Source organism: Diceros bicornis, chromosome 11, assembly GCF_020826845.1.
Source record: "Diceros bicornis minor isolate mBicDic1 chromosome 11, mDicBic1.mat.cur, whole genome shotgun sequence".
Taxonomy (NCBI): domain Eukaryota; kingdom Metazoa; phylum Chordata; class Mammalia; order Perissodactyla; family Rhinocerotidae; genus Diceros; species Diceros bicornis.
The window spans coordinates 40,663,886-40,682,189 of NC_080750.1; the positions used below are offsets into that span (position 1 = coordinate 40,663,886).

Consider the following 18,304-nt stretch of genomic DNA (forward strand, 5'->3'; position numbering starts at 1 on the left):
TCAATTGTAGAAACAAAATTATAATTAGATTTAGCATGAAAGAAAAATTTAAATATATGGCATTCCTTTTTATTATTCATAAAAGCCATAAGTCAATGAATAGAAATGTTTTATAAAAATTAAAATCACACTCAAAATAATTCCTTAAAAAATTCTAAAAGACATTTAAACACTCAAAGTGTTCACTAAGCAAGATTACAACTTCCAATTATAATGCATTTGAGATATTATAGTCATGTAAACATTTAATGGGTCACAACATATTACTGTACCTCCCTGCTAGCTTTCTTTCTCTGGGAACCACGGGCAGCCCCTAACTACTTAAGAGAAATTAGCCTGGGTTCTAAAACAGCACATACAGTTTATACAAGTGTTATAAAAGTGTGACCTGGTAATTGCGCATTTGCAAAATAAAAGCATTACATACACACATGTATATGTAGCATTTTTATTTTGAAAATGCTACAATACTAGGTTAAGTCAAGTATTGTAACTACTTTGATTTATATAATCAAGGTCTGATTGCTGGACATTTAGGTTGTTTCTGAATTTTTCTGGAAATTTCCAGTTACTTCTAAATAATTGGCTGAAAATAAAGTTATAAGTTAAGAAGTAAAATATAGAAAAACCAAACAAACAAGTCCTTAAAAATGATGACAAAACCACCCCATGGTACACTAGAAATTCCATGATTCAAAAAACCAATTTATTAACTTATTTACAACTAAATTATTCTCGACTAAGCCTCAACCAACTTTCAGCCAAATTATCTGGAACTGATACTCCAAGTAAACTTATCAGTATACAAAAAATATTGGGTGAATTTTAAGTTCTAGTTTCAGCTCCACCACTAACCCATGACCCTAAGTAAGTCTCTTAACTTGTCTCAGATTTCAGATTTCTAGAGTGGGGAGGCTGGACCAGATGATTGAGAATGAAGACCCTTACAGCTTTAAGAGTATATTACAGTTCTAATAGTACCAAGTATAGAGCCTCCTTGTAAAGTGTTAGATTGTCAATTTGGTAAGCATTTCTTTATTATAGTTGAGTGAATAGTATAGCTACAGTGTAATTACAAAGTATCTATAAATAAAATTCACTGCTTCAATTGTGTATACTTTAAAAAAACAGACATCTATCCTTGTGTTGTAAACATGTATTAGCGTTGTATAATAATAAAAAAATATTTTCATTGGAAAAAGTCACAGGCATAAATGATTTTTAAAAATATGATTTAAAAAGATGAAATTCAAGAAAAAAAATCTCAGGATTATTCTGACTCCATATTATACCATAATAACTTGTATATATTTTTCCTTTTCTACTTATCACAGTGACTTTACCTAAACAGTGACATACACAGTATATTTGATTCTTCTTTTAATGAGTAAACTTTGGATTTTATTACCATATTTGTATCTTAGAACTTTAGTTGTTAATTCTAAATTGACACTTTTCATCATTCTTTCATTAAGCATTTAAAGAAATATTTGAGATAAAACAAAAATCCAACTATTAAATTGAATTTTTTAAAGTATTTCAGAAATGCCCAGCACGAAGTCCTCAATGACTATAATATAACTTGCCTCATGATTAAGTTTGTTACAGTCTGTGCTGGGTTACCCCAGCTGTTAAGTTGGTCTTACACAGCTGCTCACCAAGAATTTAGCTGATGATTATTATAGTTATACCTTTAGGTCAACTATGACAAAAATGACATAGTAATTACAGGTATTTCAGTCATGCAAAACCCTCATGTGATGACAGAGTAAATGATTTAAAGCAACTTAATTTCCACAATTCTCAAAATAAAATATAACTGTAAGAAAGCTGACAAAAACTGCTTTAATATTAGTTTTTTAAGGTCCATCATTTAGGTTATTTGTACAAACAAGTTTAAGCATAAAAGATTCATTAATCTTTTGGTTAAACTAAATATTACTTAGCAATCATTTATTTCTCCTATAAAAATTCTGAAGACTGTCACAGGCCAGGGAGTCATAAATAAGGACATAATACTAATAATTCTTTTAAAGCACAATAAGTTATACAGGTGGTTTTTCTATACAGCTTTAAAAAAAATTAAACTAAGCTACAATGCAGGAAATCACCAAATTGATGGTTTAATACATTATAGGGATTCATCCTATGAAAACTAAAAAGCTGAACCTATGGAAATGTAAGATATTTGACAGAATGTTGACAACTTAAGAAAGTAAAATAGTAAGGAGTGGGGAGATAATTATGTTTCCTACACTGTTCAGTTTTTGAAGTAATTATAAATAAAAATCAAGTATTTTGAGTGAGATGAACATAGTTCCACAACTTCATTTATATAATTCTTAGTAAGATACTATGAAGCGTGGGAGAATTAGAAATATTCACTGAATACTGATAAATTATTCACTGATAAATATTCATTTATCAATATTCACTTCAGCATCAAATTTAAGTATAGAATTACTTACTTTAAGCATAGAAAATACTTTAAGTATAGAATTAGGCTATAGAAAATATATACGGGCCGGCCCGGTGGCGCAGAGGTTAAGTGCGTGCAATCCGCTGTGGCGGCCCAGGGTTCACCAGTTCGGATCCCAGGCATGCGCCAACACACCGCTTGTCAAGCCATGCTGTGGCGGCATCCCATATAAAGTGGAGGAAGATGGGCATGGATGTTAGCCCAGGGCCAGTCTTCCTGAGCAAAAAAAGGAGGATTGGCAGATGTTAGCTCAGGGCCGATCTTCCTCACACACAAAAAAATATATATATATATTTAGCGTCTCATCCTTAGATGGGCTGACAGTTGATACCATTGGCCTTTTACACTGTCAAAATTACAACAGCATTACACTGTTGAAATACACTGTCTGATAAACATCAACATTAATTTAATAGCTGAAGTTTATATCAAACTGACAGTCTAAGTTTTCATTCTTTCCAATAAATAAAACACTAACTGGTTATCAAGAAAGATTAAAAACAAAGAAACAAACAAAACTCAATCCCTGTAATTGCTTGATTATGCTTGAAAGAGAATGATCTAAGGATGGAAGAAGGAAGCCAAGGATGCTAGGAGACGGACTATCAGAGATTAATAGGAGATAAAAAGGAAGTTTGCACCCATAGGACTTAGAAAAAGCAAATGTACTATTTTAGATTGGTACAATGATGTGAGGGAAGGATTAAACACGGACAGAGTTCCTAGTAGATCATTTCACTTAACTATCACAAGACTGTGAGGTATCATCCTACATTTTATAGATAAGGAAACTGAAGCTCAGAAAGGTTTAAAAATTTGCCCAAGGTAACACAAGTACCAGGCAGTGGAGTTGAGATTTTTACCCTAGTATGTCTAATTCCTAAACTTATGCTTTGTAATAGAATATATAATCTATTCTATAGAATGTTAAGCCTAACCTAGTAGTGTTACTTTCTAACCTAGTTGTTCAGAGATTTACCTTTTATATCTTTCAGATGTGTAAGTTTGCCAGATAACTGAGCTCTAGATAACTGACATAAAGTATTATATAAGACACACAAATTATATGTAGAATCTGCTTTAATGAGCCTGATTTTTATGAAGTCTAAATGGGAAAAAAAAAAAAACCAGTCCTAAGAGCCAAAATATTATGACCTCTATAGCAAATTGTGTTTCTCAAAGATGGTCACAGCAATATCCCCCATCTTGCATGGTCTTCTTACAATGTACTTTAACACTCCTTCCATTGAGAGGTGGAGTCTGTTTCAACCAGAGAGAATGTGAAAGTTACATTATGTGACTTACTAGGCTTAAGTAAAAAAAGGAGATTCAGCTTCTACCTTGCTTGCTGGAATACTCACATGGTAGCCCTGATATTCTGTTTTAAGTAGTCTGATTGCCCTGAGGCCACCACGCTGTGAAGAAGCCCAAACTAGCCCAGGTAAAAAGGCAGTACATGGAGAAGTCCTGAGACTATATGAAGATTCTTGGCCAGCCCCCAGCTGTTCTAGACAGCTGCTGTTTCACCTCCAGCCACCATCTGACTGTAACACTGAATCAGCAATGCCCAAGTGAGCCTTTCCCGAATTCATAACCTACAAGAACAATGAGAAATAATAAAATAATTGTTATTTGTTATAATCTATAAAGTTTCGAGGTGACTGGTTAGGTGGCAATAGATAACTGAAACATCTTACAAAACAAGGAGCTCCAAGAACACTGGTTTACTGTTGTAATATGATAGTCATCCTAGTAGAGTGTTAATTTCAAAATTTAACAAGAATGGAAAGGATAACAGGTGATCTAGAATGAAAATTTAAGTGAGTGGGTATTTGGAGGGTGGCAAATGTTCTGGTGACAAATTCCCACCTTGATAATACCAGTTGGCAATGAGGTGTTTTGCAAGTCTCCGGCTATTTTAATAATAAACTTGACAAACTGTAACATACTACATTGACTTGAATTTACATCCAAACTAGTTTGATACATGACAAATAAAGGAAAAATCAACTTACTTTTGGATTTCCTACAATCACACTTTTGTCTTTATTCCAAGCAAATTCAAATGACTAAAGGAACAGACAGGTAAAAATAAAGGAGAGAAACAGGTCAGGTTTAAGACCTGGAAAGCCTACATAAAAGTTGTAATTGGGCTGGCCCCGTGGCGTAGCAGTTAAGCGCTCGAGCTCCGCTGCTAGCGGCCCGGGGTTCGGATCCCGGGCGCGCACCAATGCACCGCTTGTCAAGCCATGCTGTGGCAGCATCCCACATAAAGTGGAGGAAGATGGGCACAGATGTTAGCCCAGGGCCAGTCTTCCTCAGCAAAAAGAGGACTATCAGCGTGGATGTTAGCTCAGAGCTGATCTTCCTCGCAAAAAAAAAAAAAAAGGTGCAATTGATCATTGTCATGTAAGCACATGAGCCCAGTAAAGCCCGATATCCCACATTTGCAAAAGAAGGCGAAAAAATCAACATTTTTATGTGAACTCTCCAGATTTTTAAATGCTGACAATAAATTTAAATGTGTTAAAAAAAAATACCATATAAGACATCAGTTTGCAATCTCAGCTCTGTTCCTTTCTGGAGTAAAGAAGCATAAAATGTAATAAAAATTAAATATAAGATTACTGATATCTAAATGATATAGAATAATAATTCTAAAAGTTTTAATCTTCTCTTCTATACCAGCTAACAGAGTGAAACAGTAACGAGAAATAAAGCCGAAAACTGAAACTGTAAGTGATAAACACTACAGATGTACCTAGCATATATAAAATTTTTACTCATTAGACCCTAAGACAGATGGCAGCATATTGGTAAAGTACAACAATTCATTCTAGAAAATTAAATTTATAATGTAGACATATAAAACCAACATCTGTAGCTAAGCAAACGAATAACTCTTGGTACTTTCTAAATTCACCAGTACTTTCTTGACACTTCCATTCCTTATTTGCATCCGATTTCAATTCAGAAATTTCCATTTAAGACCAACCAGAAACAGAAAGCTAAAGCATTTTCACTTTGAAAGTAAAGCATCTTCTAAAAGCAATTGTCATTTCTAAAGGAGAGAAGCTACCTTTAATAACAGCATCAGCAAACACCAACTGACAGAAAGACATGGTACATTTGAACAAAGGAAATCCTTTCCTGGAAAAAAGATCTTATACGTTATTTTTAGCCCTGGTGATCTATGAAAGCAATCATCATTCTTCTATTTACATTTCATATAATTAGAGGTTAATGTTTGCATGCAAGACGCCAACCTAACAACAATTCTTACTACTAGGAGGAATCAAGTTAATATTCTACGTCAGAGACAGCTAGTAGCTACACCAAGCATTGTACAAAACATATTCTCTAAAATACATCCTAGATAGAGATAATTTCAACCTGACAAACTATTATTTAATTCATAATGACAGCTTTCATTTGTTTATAATCATCTCTTCACTGTGAAAACTTTAGGTATTTCCTGTATCATCAAGTAGTAACTCTTGAATTTCTACAGAAGTACCAAAGAGATTCTTCCCTTGCATTTATCCTAGTTTCAGCTATTCAGGTCAAGAACGCTCAAGTATCACTTTAGAATAGAATTAGCATTTCCATCTCTTCTGAACGTTTTCACGTGAGGACTCAAAGTCCCAAGACTACCAAAATTTACTTTCAGGTTCTCTTTCAAATTCCTTCTAGGTTCAACATTAACAACCAATTAGGGGAAAAAATACCTGTCAGGATCAAAAGTGCTTCGTGGTTAGCACTAACAAAATTTACAATATCAAACATCTAGACTCTGTGCTAAAAGTCACAATAATTTAAGCAAAGATCCATAGAATAATTTCAACCCCCCTAAGACAGTAGGTATCTTTGGAACTAAAAATATCTTGCATAGCATGTTATCTAGCCTGGACTAGTTAGTTAAGCTAGTTTTAGTATAGTCTTGCAATATTACAATAATAAATCTTATGAACTATAATAGATAACACTTATTAAGGACTTACTATCTGCCCATCAGCCAGCCCTTGTGGTCTAGTGGTTAAGATTTGGCGCTGGCGCTGCCATTGCCACAGCCAGGCTTCATTTCCCAGTCAGGGAACACAACACTCGTCTGTCTGTTGTCATACCACTGCGTGTTGCTGTGATGCTGAAAGATATGCTACCAGTATTTCAAATACCAGCAGAGTTAACCATGGTGGACAGGTTTCAGCAGAGCTTCCAGATTAGACAGACTAGGAAGAAGGTCATCCACTTACAAAAAATCGGCCACAAAAACCCTACAAATAGCAGTGGAGCATTGTCTGATTTAGCCCCAGAAGATGAGAGGATGGCACAAAAAAGACGGGGCAGGATTCTGCTCTGAATTGACTCCACAGCAGTAACAACAAATCTGCCAGTCACTTTTCTAAGTATGTTATATATATTATTTCATTGAATCTTCTCAATAACACTATGTTTTTGATGACATTACAGTCGTGTCACTTAACAATGAAGATACATTCTGGGAAATGCATTGCTACGCGATTTCATCATTGTGCGAACATCATAGAGTGTACTTACACAAACCTAGATGTATAGCCTACTACACACCTAGGCTATATGGTACTAATCTCATGGACCACTATCATATATGTGGTCTGTCAATGACTGAAACATCGTTATACCAAGCATATTGGTACTACTATCCTTAAGATAACTCTACAAGAGAGGTTAACAGTTTGCCCAAGGTCAAAGTGCCATGAAGTGACAGAGCTGGTATTTAAAAACTCCAGTCTAAATTCAGAGATCACACTCTCTACTTACCACTATTTATAAGCATTGATGCATTTGTTAGATATGCTAAGGGCCTGGTCTACTGAATCACTCATGAAGCCCCATGTGGGGAATTCCTTTTATACAATATTAGTAAAAGGGGTTTTGTGTGTGTGTGTGACTGACATGTTTTCACTTCCTGAGAGGACTCAGCACATCCTCCTTTTAATTTTATCACAAGGAAGCAGAGAGGCCAATAGGCCAATGTTTTGCAAACTTTAATCTACATTAGAATCATGTGGCAGCTTGTTAAAAATGCACATCCTAATCCTAGAGATTTGGTTGAGTAGTTGGAATGGAACTTAGCAACTTGCATTTTTAATAAGCACTTCAGACGTTTCTGATGCATCAGGTCTAGGGTCATACTTTGAAGAATACTGATGTAGGCTCTTATGAGTGGCTAACCTATATCCTATTACCAGTTTACTCCAACTCATCATAATTCATTCCATATCTCTTCTCATGGCCTTGTCTTCATAGTCTACTCCAGTATTTTCCCTGGTTCTGATTTTCATGCACACTTGATCACTTTATTTATTATATGTGTTTCTCCTACATACAGACCACGTCAAATTCCTTGTGGATGTTAGAATATACATTTCTTTTAAATGAGGCCAATTCATTTGTCAGTTAAACACCTAAAACCGATATGTTAAATTCATAAAGAAAAAAGTCCTCAGGTCACAGACTACAGCACTTAACGTGCTATGTATATGCTGCACTTCCACTCCAAACAACTCAACACTCTTAATGGATCTCCAATGGACACAAACTACTTTAATTTTGCAATGAGTGATGAACAGCACATACTTCTTCTATATATGATGTCTGGTGAAAATGGATGATACATAGGTCAAATCAGCCCACGGAAATGCTTTTGAAAAATTTGGATGCCAACACATATAAAACTGAGAAATTAGGGGGCCAGCCCAGTGGCATAACGGTTAAGTGCGCACGCTCCGCTTCGGCAGCCCAGGGTTCAAAGGTTCAGATCCCGGGCGTGCACCGACGCACTGCTTGTCAGGCCGTGCTGTGGTGGCGTCCCATATAAAGTAGAGGAAGATGGGCACAGATGTTAGCCCAGGGCTGGTCTTCCTCAGCAAAAAGAGGAGGATTGGCATCATATGTTAGCTCAGGGCTAACGTTCCTCACAAACAAACAAACAAAAAAAACCTGAGAAATCATCATCTAAAAATCAGGAATCCTTGGGGCTGGCCAGGCGGCGCAAGCGGATAAATGTGCACACTTCGCTGCAGCAGCACGGGGTTCGCCAGTGTGGATCCCGGCCGCGCACCGATGCACTGCTTGTCAAGCCATGCTGTGGCGGCGTCCCATATAAAGTGGAGGAAGATGGGCACGGATGTTAGCCCAGGGCCAGTCTTCCTCAGCAAAGAGAGGAGGATTGGCAGATGTTAGCTCAGGGCTGATCTTCCTCACAAAAAAAAAAAAAAAAAAATCAGGAATCCTGGTGACTTTTGAAACTATGGCAATATGGAAAACATAGCAATATCAGGATTATAATTTTCACAGTCGCCCCTTTTAGAGAAGCTTTGGCTCCCTGGGTCTTATATTTAACCCATTTCACTCATTTAGATTACCTTTCTGGCCCGTATTGCCTCTTGAGTTTCTGTGTCTTACAAATTGTAAATATGTGGAAATTAGGTTAAGAAGATTTTCTGGTTGAAAGTCATTTCAATGTAGTCAAGGAATCACTGATGGAAATTAGTTACAATACAGTTGAACGGTATTCTAGAAACATCTCCAGTACTGATACTAATCTGACTTTCCCAAACCTTCTGACTTTTGAGGGAATCAAAGTGATCTTTTACCTTTGTAAAATACCACCCCTCAATGCTGCACTTGCCCCTCCCCTAACCCTTCTGAAATAAAATGCCCTTACAGTGGATATGTGCACTTAACATAGTAATGTGCCCCAACACCTTCTTCTCCCCACTCCCAAAAAGCTAGTATTAGATTGTGGCACATGTTAGAAGAAAAATGTCAGTTCTTTTGGTGCTCAATAATATTGCTAAATTGAACCAAATTTTAACTAGTAAGCTAATGTTTTCTCCAGATACATGTTAAAAACACAATACTTTAATGTCTTCAATTAATCAATAGCATTTAATAACTCCTTCTCAAAGAAGGAGCAGTTTAGGTTTCTCACCATATCCAGATACTGATCTCTTTTTGTACTTGTTTTATATTCTCCACCATTTACTATTCACCAAATAGATTATGTTATTAATAGCTGATTTCATTACCTGAGCAAAAAGATCAGAATTGAAGCTCAGTGTTTAATACTTAAGCTCACGTTAATCTGTCAAAATATAATAATAAATGCGGTTTTCAGAAAATGGTAGTGATACAAAAACACAGCAAACACACATGAAACATAACTTAATCAGTTACAGAATATTGTTTATCATAGCAATGACTTTAAATTGAAATGAAGTTCATCCATATCCAAGAGGACTAACCACTCAGCAAAATTTACAACTAAAGATCAAAGTTTTGTCACTTCATTATAGTAATTAATTTGAAGAAATAACTTATGATATTAAAATTAACAAATCTAAGGAAGAGAAACCAAATCATGAGGTTCTTTTAAATCTTTAAATGTGTTACTGCTCCTCCTCTCTGTCACATGATCCTTTTTCATGCTCTCTTCTAAGAGTAAACAATGTGTTTCTCCTGAGTTCATCCTAATCTTCCTTCACAAAAAGAGAAGTGTAAACAGTAGCTAAAGACAAAATGTCCTTATTTCCCACCCCAAAATATAATATAGAAATTAATATTAAGAAGTGCTCTCTAAAGTATATCTAAGGGAGAAATAAAAATTTAACCAAGGCTCTACTTAAAGATGTTGAACTTCCTTTTTAGAAGCTATTAAAAATCAATACTAGTCCACAGGTCAAATGTAGCTAAAGGGAGTTTTTTTGGAACCTACACAATGTTTTTCTTTTTCTTTTTTTAAATGAATGTTAACATCTTTTAGGGAAGGCATATGCCCTGCAGTTCTAAGAGCCTGAGCAATCTTACTGGCTCAATCAAGACTTTCTTCACTCATTCACACTACTCATTTGGGCCTTGTCGATTATATTTCTCATTTCTTCACCCCAAGCAACCTAAAGAAACTGAGGAAGAAGAATCATCTGTTCAAATATTCTTTAGTTCAGGATGATCAGGTGGTTACACTCTGTAATACTACCTTCTATGCTAACACAAGAGGAAATTTAGACAAGAAAGATAGCCTCTTAGAGAAAGCATTCAATTCTCACATTTATGCTGAGGAAGCCAACAATGACAAGACTTTTGTTTTTAATGCATTTATGTGCGGATACTTGAGAAATTTTCAAAAAGCATACTTATATACTCTCAAAGCACAGTAAATTTGTACAAATATGTACATTTATCCCATGGCTCACTCGTTCTTCACTTTTTGTTGTTGTTGTTTTAAAATAGCAAAATGAAGATATGCTAGCTGCTAGTTAAAAAAAAAGAAAAAGACAACCCTAGGTATCTGACATATTATTCGACAACGCACAGAACTACTTCAAATATTAATTTCAAAATCTGAGCAAGAAATAGTGTACCAGAACACAAAGTAGAAAAGAGACAGCACTTACTAAATATATTTAAATACATTAAAAGCAGCTCTGGCAATAGCAAAAAGGTACTATATGGCCCTCTAGTGTTCAATGAAGAAACAGATGAATTCTTAAGTAATTAATTCTCATATATGACATTTCATAGTGAAAAATAATACTTTCTCTGATTTGCTAAGTATGCTGAAATGCTCATGTAAGACTTCTACAAAAATTTAAATATGTTGTCTGTAGCTTTATTTCTCTGTGCCTTCTTTTGAACTACTATCCATATTTAGAGTATCCACTGAAAGAATTACGAAATGTTTTTAAAGTTTTTCCCATAAAAAAATCCCAAGACTAAACAGAAAAGGAGCAGCATTTCTCAATTAAAACTAAACAGTATTGAATTTAAGGCAATTTTCAAAGAAGAAACAAAAATAAAAGTGTCATGACTACAAATCAGGTATTTAAAACACACCTAAATTCTCTAACCATATTTTCTTTTCTCTGTTTTCTACTTCTGTAATTCAACCACCCTGATTTTTCTCTTTATCATAATTTATAGATAATAGGGATTCATTATAGCAATCAAAGCAATGAAATACATGAAAATGTGTCCCCCAGAAAAGAGGTCAAAGATGGGATTGAGATTTTAGGACAAGAGTCAAAGTAAAAAGTAGACTCACAAGCAGAAAGCAATCTTGTTAATAAGATTCTTAAGATTGTAATCACTGATGAAAAGTTTTAAAAATTGATATTACTGTCTAAATTAAAATTGGTGAAACACTAATTTCAAATTGGACTTAACTTTATTATAGGTTTTTAAAATATATTTTTACATGCATATTTATTCTTTGGATATTGGAGTTTTGGAAGGGAGGAGGGGAACTGGTATATAAGATCTAAATTATACTCCCAGCTCTTTCATTCACTTCCTATAACCTTAAGCAAATAATATTTCCAAGTTAAAACTTTAGAAACTACAGGAAGATTTTGTGAAGATCCTGTACTTGGCATCAAGATCAACCATCCAAATGTCAAGGAAAGGTAAGTTGCCTATGGCGTGGAAACTCTGCCAACGACCCTCCAAAGCACCACTTAGCCTTCATTAAACCATTAAGAAACAGACAGGATACAAACAAAGAAAAATTAAACAAATTTGCCCAATACAAACCCATATAGATATTTGGAATATATTCAACAGTCACCTAGAGAGGCTCTATACTCATTTCTAACAATTCTGCCGCTATTCAAAAAAGTTACGACTTGCCATTTTTATTTCTTAACAGCCTCTCAATACTGTCTAACTCCTATCTATCCTTTAGGTCTCAACCTAGCTTTCATTTCCTCACTGAAGATATCAGTGATTTAATTATTTAGATGTTAATACAAATGCACTGAGAATTACAAAAATGGGAGGGACAACGAAAATGCTAGAAGACAGAATCTTGATACAAAATAATCTTGGTAAGGAGGAACTTGGTAAAGATAGAGCCAAAATGAAAACTGAGTGAGGATGGAGGCACAACAGCAAGTAACAATAGAAAATCTAATAGGGACAAATTTAAAGTCTTGTATTGAGGTTCAAAAACCTGTAAATGTTCACATTAACTGGAACAGGATTAAACCAGACTGTGTTTGTGAAAATACATAAAGATTTTGTTTTCTGAAAGTTCAACTCAATTTTTTAAGCATTTTCTGTATGCAAAGTATAAGGTCCTGTAAGACACAGTATTTATAGAGAATCACATGATTTAGAGAATCATGTTTGTCAACAATCTAAATATAAATAAATTTTAAAAAACAAAGCTGACTGTAACTACCACAATATAAGTTAAAAACAAACAGCTAATGGAGATATAGAATTTTGCTCAGAGTTCTGTGAAACATTCTTAAAGCAGGTGAGATCTGAAATAGATCTTAAAAAGAAGACAAATTTGCAAGAGGCTATAAGGTGAAGACATTTAAAAGATGAGGAAAAAGCTTAAGCAAAGGTATCAGAGTGGCCTGAATTCCTCTATGCTCAGAAATACCAAATAAACCCCTGTTGCTGAGGTAGAGTAGATTAGAAACAAGCTGAAGGAAATAAGATGGTTTTTTAATTTTATATATGTTATATGTATAGCAATTACGTTTAAATATGTTTAAAAGAATAAAAGATAGGCTCTCACCAAACTAGGAATCGAGGGGAACTTCCTCAACTTGATAAAGAACATCTACAGAAAGCCTACATCTAATATCACACTTAATGATGAGAAACTGTCCCACTAAGATGAGGAACAAGGCAAGGATGTCCTCTCTCACTATTCTTTTCAATATTGTACTGTAAGTTCTAGCTAATGCAGTATGACAAAAAAAAGGAAACAAAGGGTGTGCAGATCAGGAAGGAAGAAATAAAACTGCCTTTATTCACATATGACATGATCATCTATGTAGAAAATTAGAAAGAATCAAAAAAAACCCTTCTGGAACTAACAAGTGATTATAGAGCAAAGACGTAGGATACAAGGTTAATATACAAAAGCCAATCACTTTTCTTTATACCAGCAATGAACAAGAGAAATCTGAAATTAAAAGCATATTACCATTTACATTAGTACCTCAAAAATGAAATACTTAGGTATAAATCTAACGAAATATGTACAAGATCTATATGAGGAAAACTCTGATGAAAGATATCAAAGAAGAACTAAATGGAGAGAGAATCCACATTCTTGGATAGGAAGACTCAATACTGTCAAGATGTCGGTTCTTCCCAACCTGATCTATAGATTCAATGCAATCCCAACGAAAATCCCAGTAAGTTATTTTGTGGATATTGACAAGCTGATTCTAAAGTTTATACAGAGAGGCAAAAGACCCAGAATAGCCAATTCAATATTGAAGGAGAAGAACAAAGTCAGAGGACTGAAACCATGTAATTTCAAGACTTATTATAAAGCAACAGTAATTAAGACAGTGTGGTATTGGTGAAAAAATAGACAAATAGATCAAAAAAACAAAATGTCCTCATTTTCCTTTCCAAACTTGTTTTCTTGATAATGCACAAACATTGCTTCACAGTAAGTAGGTCCTGAAACTTGTAATAATGAGTTCATCCTTATTTGGTTCACCTCTTATCATGTTGGAAGGAATCCCTCACTGATCACAAGGGCAAAGATGCATGTCTTGACCACGGAAGAAGAAACCTGATAAGTAAATAAATAAGAAAAAATATACAAAAGACATCACCGGATAAATCCCTGCCTTGCTTAGGATCATGTCACCTAACATGGAGAGAACGAGAGCAGTAAAAATGATCACATCAGAAGATAAAAAAAAAAAAAATAAACACACAGATACAGAGAACAGAGTGGTGGTTACTAGAGGGGAAGGAGGAGGGGGAAGGCTGAAAGGGGTAAAGGGGCACATGTGTATGGTGACTGACGGCAACTAGACTTCTGGTGGTAAATATAATGTAGTCTACACAGAACTAGAAATACGATGATGTACACCTGAAATTTATACAATGTTATAAACCAATGTGACCACAATGAAAATTTTTTAAAAAATGATCACATCATATGTTTGCACAGCTTTTTAAAACTTGCAAACCATTTCTACATTCATCACCTCATTTAAACTCCATACAACCCTTTGCAATAAGGACAGGTATCCTATTCCTGTTTTTTTTGTGTGTGTGTGAGGAGATCAGCCCTGAGCTAACATCTGCCAATCCTCCTCTTTTTTTGCTGAGGAAGACTGGCCCTCGGCTAACATCCGTGCCCATCTTCCTCCACTTTACATGGGAGGCCACCACAGTATGGCTTGCCAAGCAGTGCTTCGGTGCGCGCCCGGGATCCGAACCAGCAAACCCTGGGCCACCGCAGTGCAGCGCGCGCACTTAACTGCTTGCGCCACCGGGCCGGCCCCATCCTATTCCTGTTTAATGGTGAAGAAACTGAGGCTCAAAGAGGTTAAGAGATGAGCCCAAAAACTGTGCCTAGTAAATGAGAGAGCAGATAGACAGGCTTTGTTATCTCCTGTTCTTTTCAGCACACAATTCCACCTAATATTACCTGCCCAACCTATATGCCAGGGTTATGATTCAACAGAGAAAAGCTATCCAACAATGACTTCCATAGGTCACCCTGGGGAAAGATGTGGATACAAAAAAAATAAGCGGGGGGGCAGGGAGGGTGCAAAATAGAGAGTCCAGAAATAGACCTAAATAAATATAATCAACTGATCTTTGACAAAGGAACAAAAGCAATATAATGTGGCAAAGACAGTCTATTCAATAAATGGTGCTGGAAAAACTGCACATGCAAAATTTAACTCAAAATGGATCATAGACCTAAATGTAAAAAGCAAAACTATAAAACTCCTACAAGATAACATAGAAGAAAAGCTAGATGACCTTGGTTACAGTGATGACTTTTTAGATACAACACCAAAGATACAGTCTACGAAAGAAATAATTGATAACCTGAACTTCGTTAAAATTTAAAACTGCTCTGAGAAAGACAATGTCAAGAAAATGAGAAGACAAGCCACTGACTGGAGGAAAATATCTGTAGTAGACAATATGATAGAGGCCTGTTATTCAAAATACACAAAGAATTCTTAAAACTCAATAATAAGAAAATGAACAACCTAATTAAAAACAGGCACAAGATCTAAACAAACACCTCATCAAAAAAAAACAGATGGAAAGTAAGCACATGAAAAGATGTTCAACATCATATGTCATGTTTCAAATTAAAACAATGAGATACTACTATACACCTATAAGAATGGCCAAAATCCAAAACACAGACAACAACAAATGCTGGCAACAGGAACTCTCATCCATTGCTGGTGGTAAAGCAAAATGATACTGCCACTCTGGAAGAAAGTTTGGCAGTTTCTTACAAAATTAAACATACTCTTAAACCATACAATCCAGCAATTGCAATCACTGGTGTTTACCCAAAGGAGTTGAAAATTTACGCCTACAGAAAAACCTGCACATGGTTGTTGCAAGAAGCCAGAACGCAAAATAGTATATACACTGACCCTGGTTATCCAAAATATGTAGTCATGTGGTCAAGGACTAGCAAGTAATATGGAAAAATTTATTCACTAATTATTTACTGACAAATTATTAGGTACTGGGGTTCCTTATACATGATAAATACTATGAGGCAAGATAAACAAAAGGCTTGAATAGGAGGGAGGCAGAAAAACAATTTTAATACATTGTGATATGAGTTATAATAAATATACCACGGGAGCAGAGACTAAGTTGGGGTGCTTTGGAGGGCATGAAAACAGATGTCCAGGTGGTGGCTTTATGAGTTATTCCACAGCCCACCTCCTCTCAAAATTACTAATAGTATTTCATTGAATTTTCAATTTTTAACAAGAGTGCAACCTGGACCCAGAATGAGATCTGGGTTCAAATCCTCGCTCCACTACTTACCAGCTGACTGACCACTGATGAATTACTTAAACTCTCTCCACTTGTTTCTCATCTCCGATATGAGGATAAAACTTAGAACCTATATAACAAAACTATTAAGATTAAATGAGTTGATACATGTAAAGTATTCAGCACAGTGTCCTAGCACATAGTAAACAGTGTTCAATAAACGGTTTATTATCACTGTTATCAATGCTGTTTTCCATTGCACTGACGAGGTTCAGAATAAGAATAGGTGATAGTCGGGCTCTACTGTACCTCAGCAGCACCATGTTGACTACAGGACCCAGCACTTCAAGAGCAATTTGTCCAGAGAAGAGCAACCAGACTCATGATCTCAGAAATCACATTGAAGACATTCAGTCTAGAGAAAAGATTATGGATGAATATGACAGCAATCTTCTCCTATAAGAAAGGCTGTCCCTGCTCTAGACGGAAAAACAAGGACCAAAGAAGAATACCAGATGTCAACATAAAGAACTGTCTAAAAATATAATGTTACTTCACACTGTAGTATTCCCTAGTGATGACTTCATTTTCAAGCCCAAGTCTGTTGATAAAGCCACTGGGCACAGGTTTGGACTTGGTGATTTCAAAGGTTTCCTCCAATTTGGATTCTATCTCAAGAGACTTAAAACTAGGATAGAAAACCTAAGTGGTTTAAATATATTAATTCGTCTGAAGAAATGGGAGATTAAGAATAGGGGAGGGGGAGAAAGCACTGGTGACTTCCTGGTAAAGCACTTTCGAATTATGTTTTAAAAGACACACCATCAAACTGCTCAAAGAAAGACTTTAAAATGAAAGATATTCATATTTCATGGGGAACCAAAAGCGTTGTCAAGGCTACTTCAAGTAACTCTCTAAAGAAACCACATATGAAATAAATGTCTTAAAAACAAAGAAAGATACCAACATGCTAACTATTACTCTTCCAATAATGTGGTGGTAAGTTGATCTTAGAGAATTGCCAGGGTGGCACTTAAGTCCTAGAGAAGAATTGGTTATACAAAGAACTCTTAAAGAGGGCATTGCTTTTTCCACTATATTTAAATAGCTGCATTTTCATGAAAAGATCATTATATAATGCCCTTCCTTGTGAGGGATGTCTTTTTATCCAATCTTCCATTAGAGCATTATATATTATGGAAGTTATCAAAAAAGACTAAGTAGAATAAGAATTGGTTTCTAGCAGATATAGTTTTTTTCCTCATAAACAACAGTAATAAATGCTTGTTGTAGCAAGCGGGGGAAATTCTGAAAAGTTTATGAGAAAAAATAGAAGTATTTCAACCACATTCAGAGATAATTCCTAACATTTTGCTTACTTCTTTCTGATCTTTTTCCAAGCATATATATAATGTATGTCTGTTTCATAATTAGGATCATATTGTATACATATTTTTGAATCCTACATTTTCAGTAAACATATTTGTATGCATTTTTCTGTTATTAAATTTTCTTTAAAAATATGATTTTTAATGGTTGTATGAGTTGCCTTGAATTGATTTCTGCATCTTAGCAATAAAGTTCCTAAATTGGGATTTTAACTTTTCCTCAGGGCAGTCTTACACTAGTACTGCTAATTGTATTATAATATTCTCCAACATAACTATCTTTATATTGAATATCTGAGTTTTAAACTAAACTTAAATGGCATGCCTATTTATAACTTAGAGTCTGGCCTGGGTACATCTTAAGAGGCGAAATGAGAATTGCCCACATTACAATTTGTGAATCTGCAACTCTCAACCTGAATCAGCACTAGAGACAAATATATCAAATTTCTAAAAAAAAAATAAATAAAAGAATTAAATGTCAACTCAAGACAAACTTACATAAAAAAGTCACAAGGTAATACCAAATGAACTATACAATGCAGAGAAGCAACAATGGGTTCAAGGAACTAAATTTATACATATTTATGGTCATACAATTACATACATACCTATGGCCATATAATGAGTGATTACATACTTATGG

The 18,304-nt window shown here is 35.0% G+C and overlaps 1 protein-coding gene across 5 annotated transcripts in view; it reads right to left on the minus strand.

Moving 5' to 3' along the window:
* The window catches only part of FBXW7 (F-box and WD repeat domain containing 7), a 232,263-nt gene that overhangs the window by 67,024 nt on the left and 146,935 nt on the right, over positions 1–18,304 (minus strand). The window contains exon 5 of one of the 5 annotated variants that reach the window (XM_058550198.1): positions 3,574–4,074. The exons of the other annotated variants lie outside the window; for them this stretch is intronic. Within the exon in view, the coding sequence (XP_058406181.1) occupies positions 4,003–4,074 (72 nt within the window). The 3' untranslated portion in view covers positions 3,574–4,002. Of the gene's footprint in view, positions 1–3,573; positions 4,075–18,304 lie in introns of those variants that run through there. 5 annotated transcript variants of the gene reach the window in all.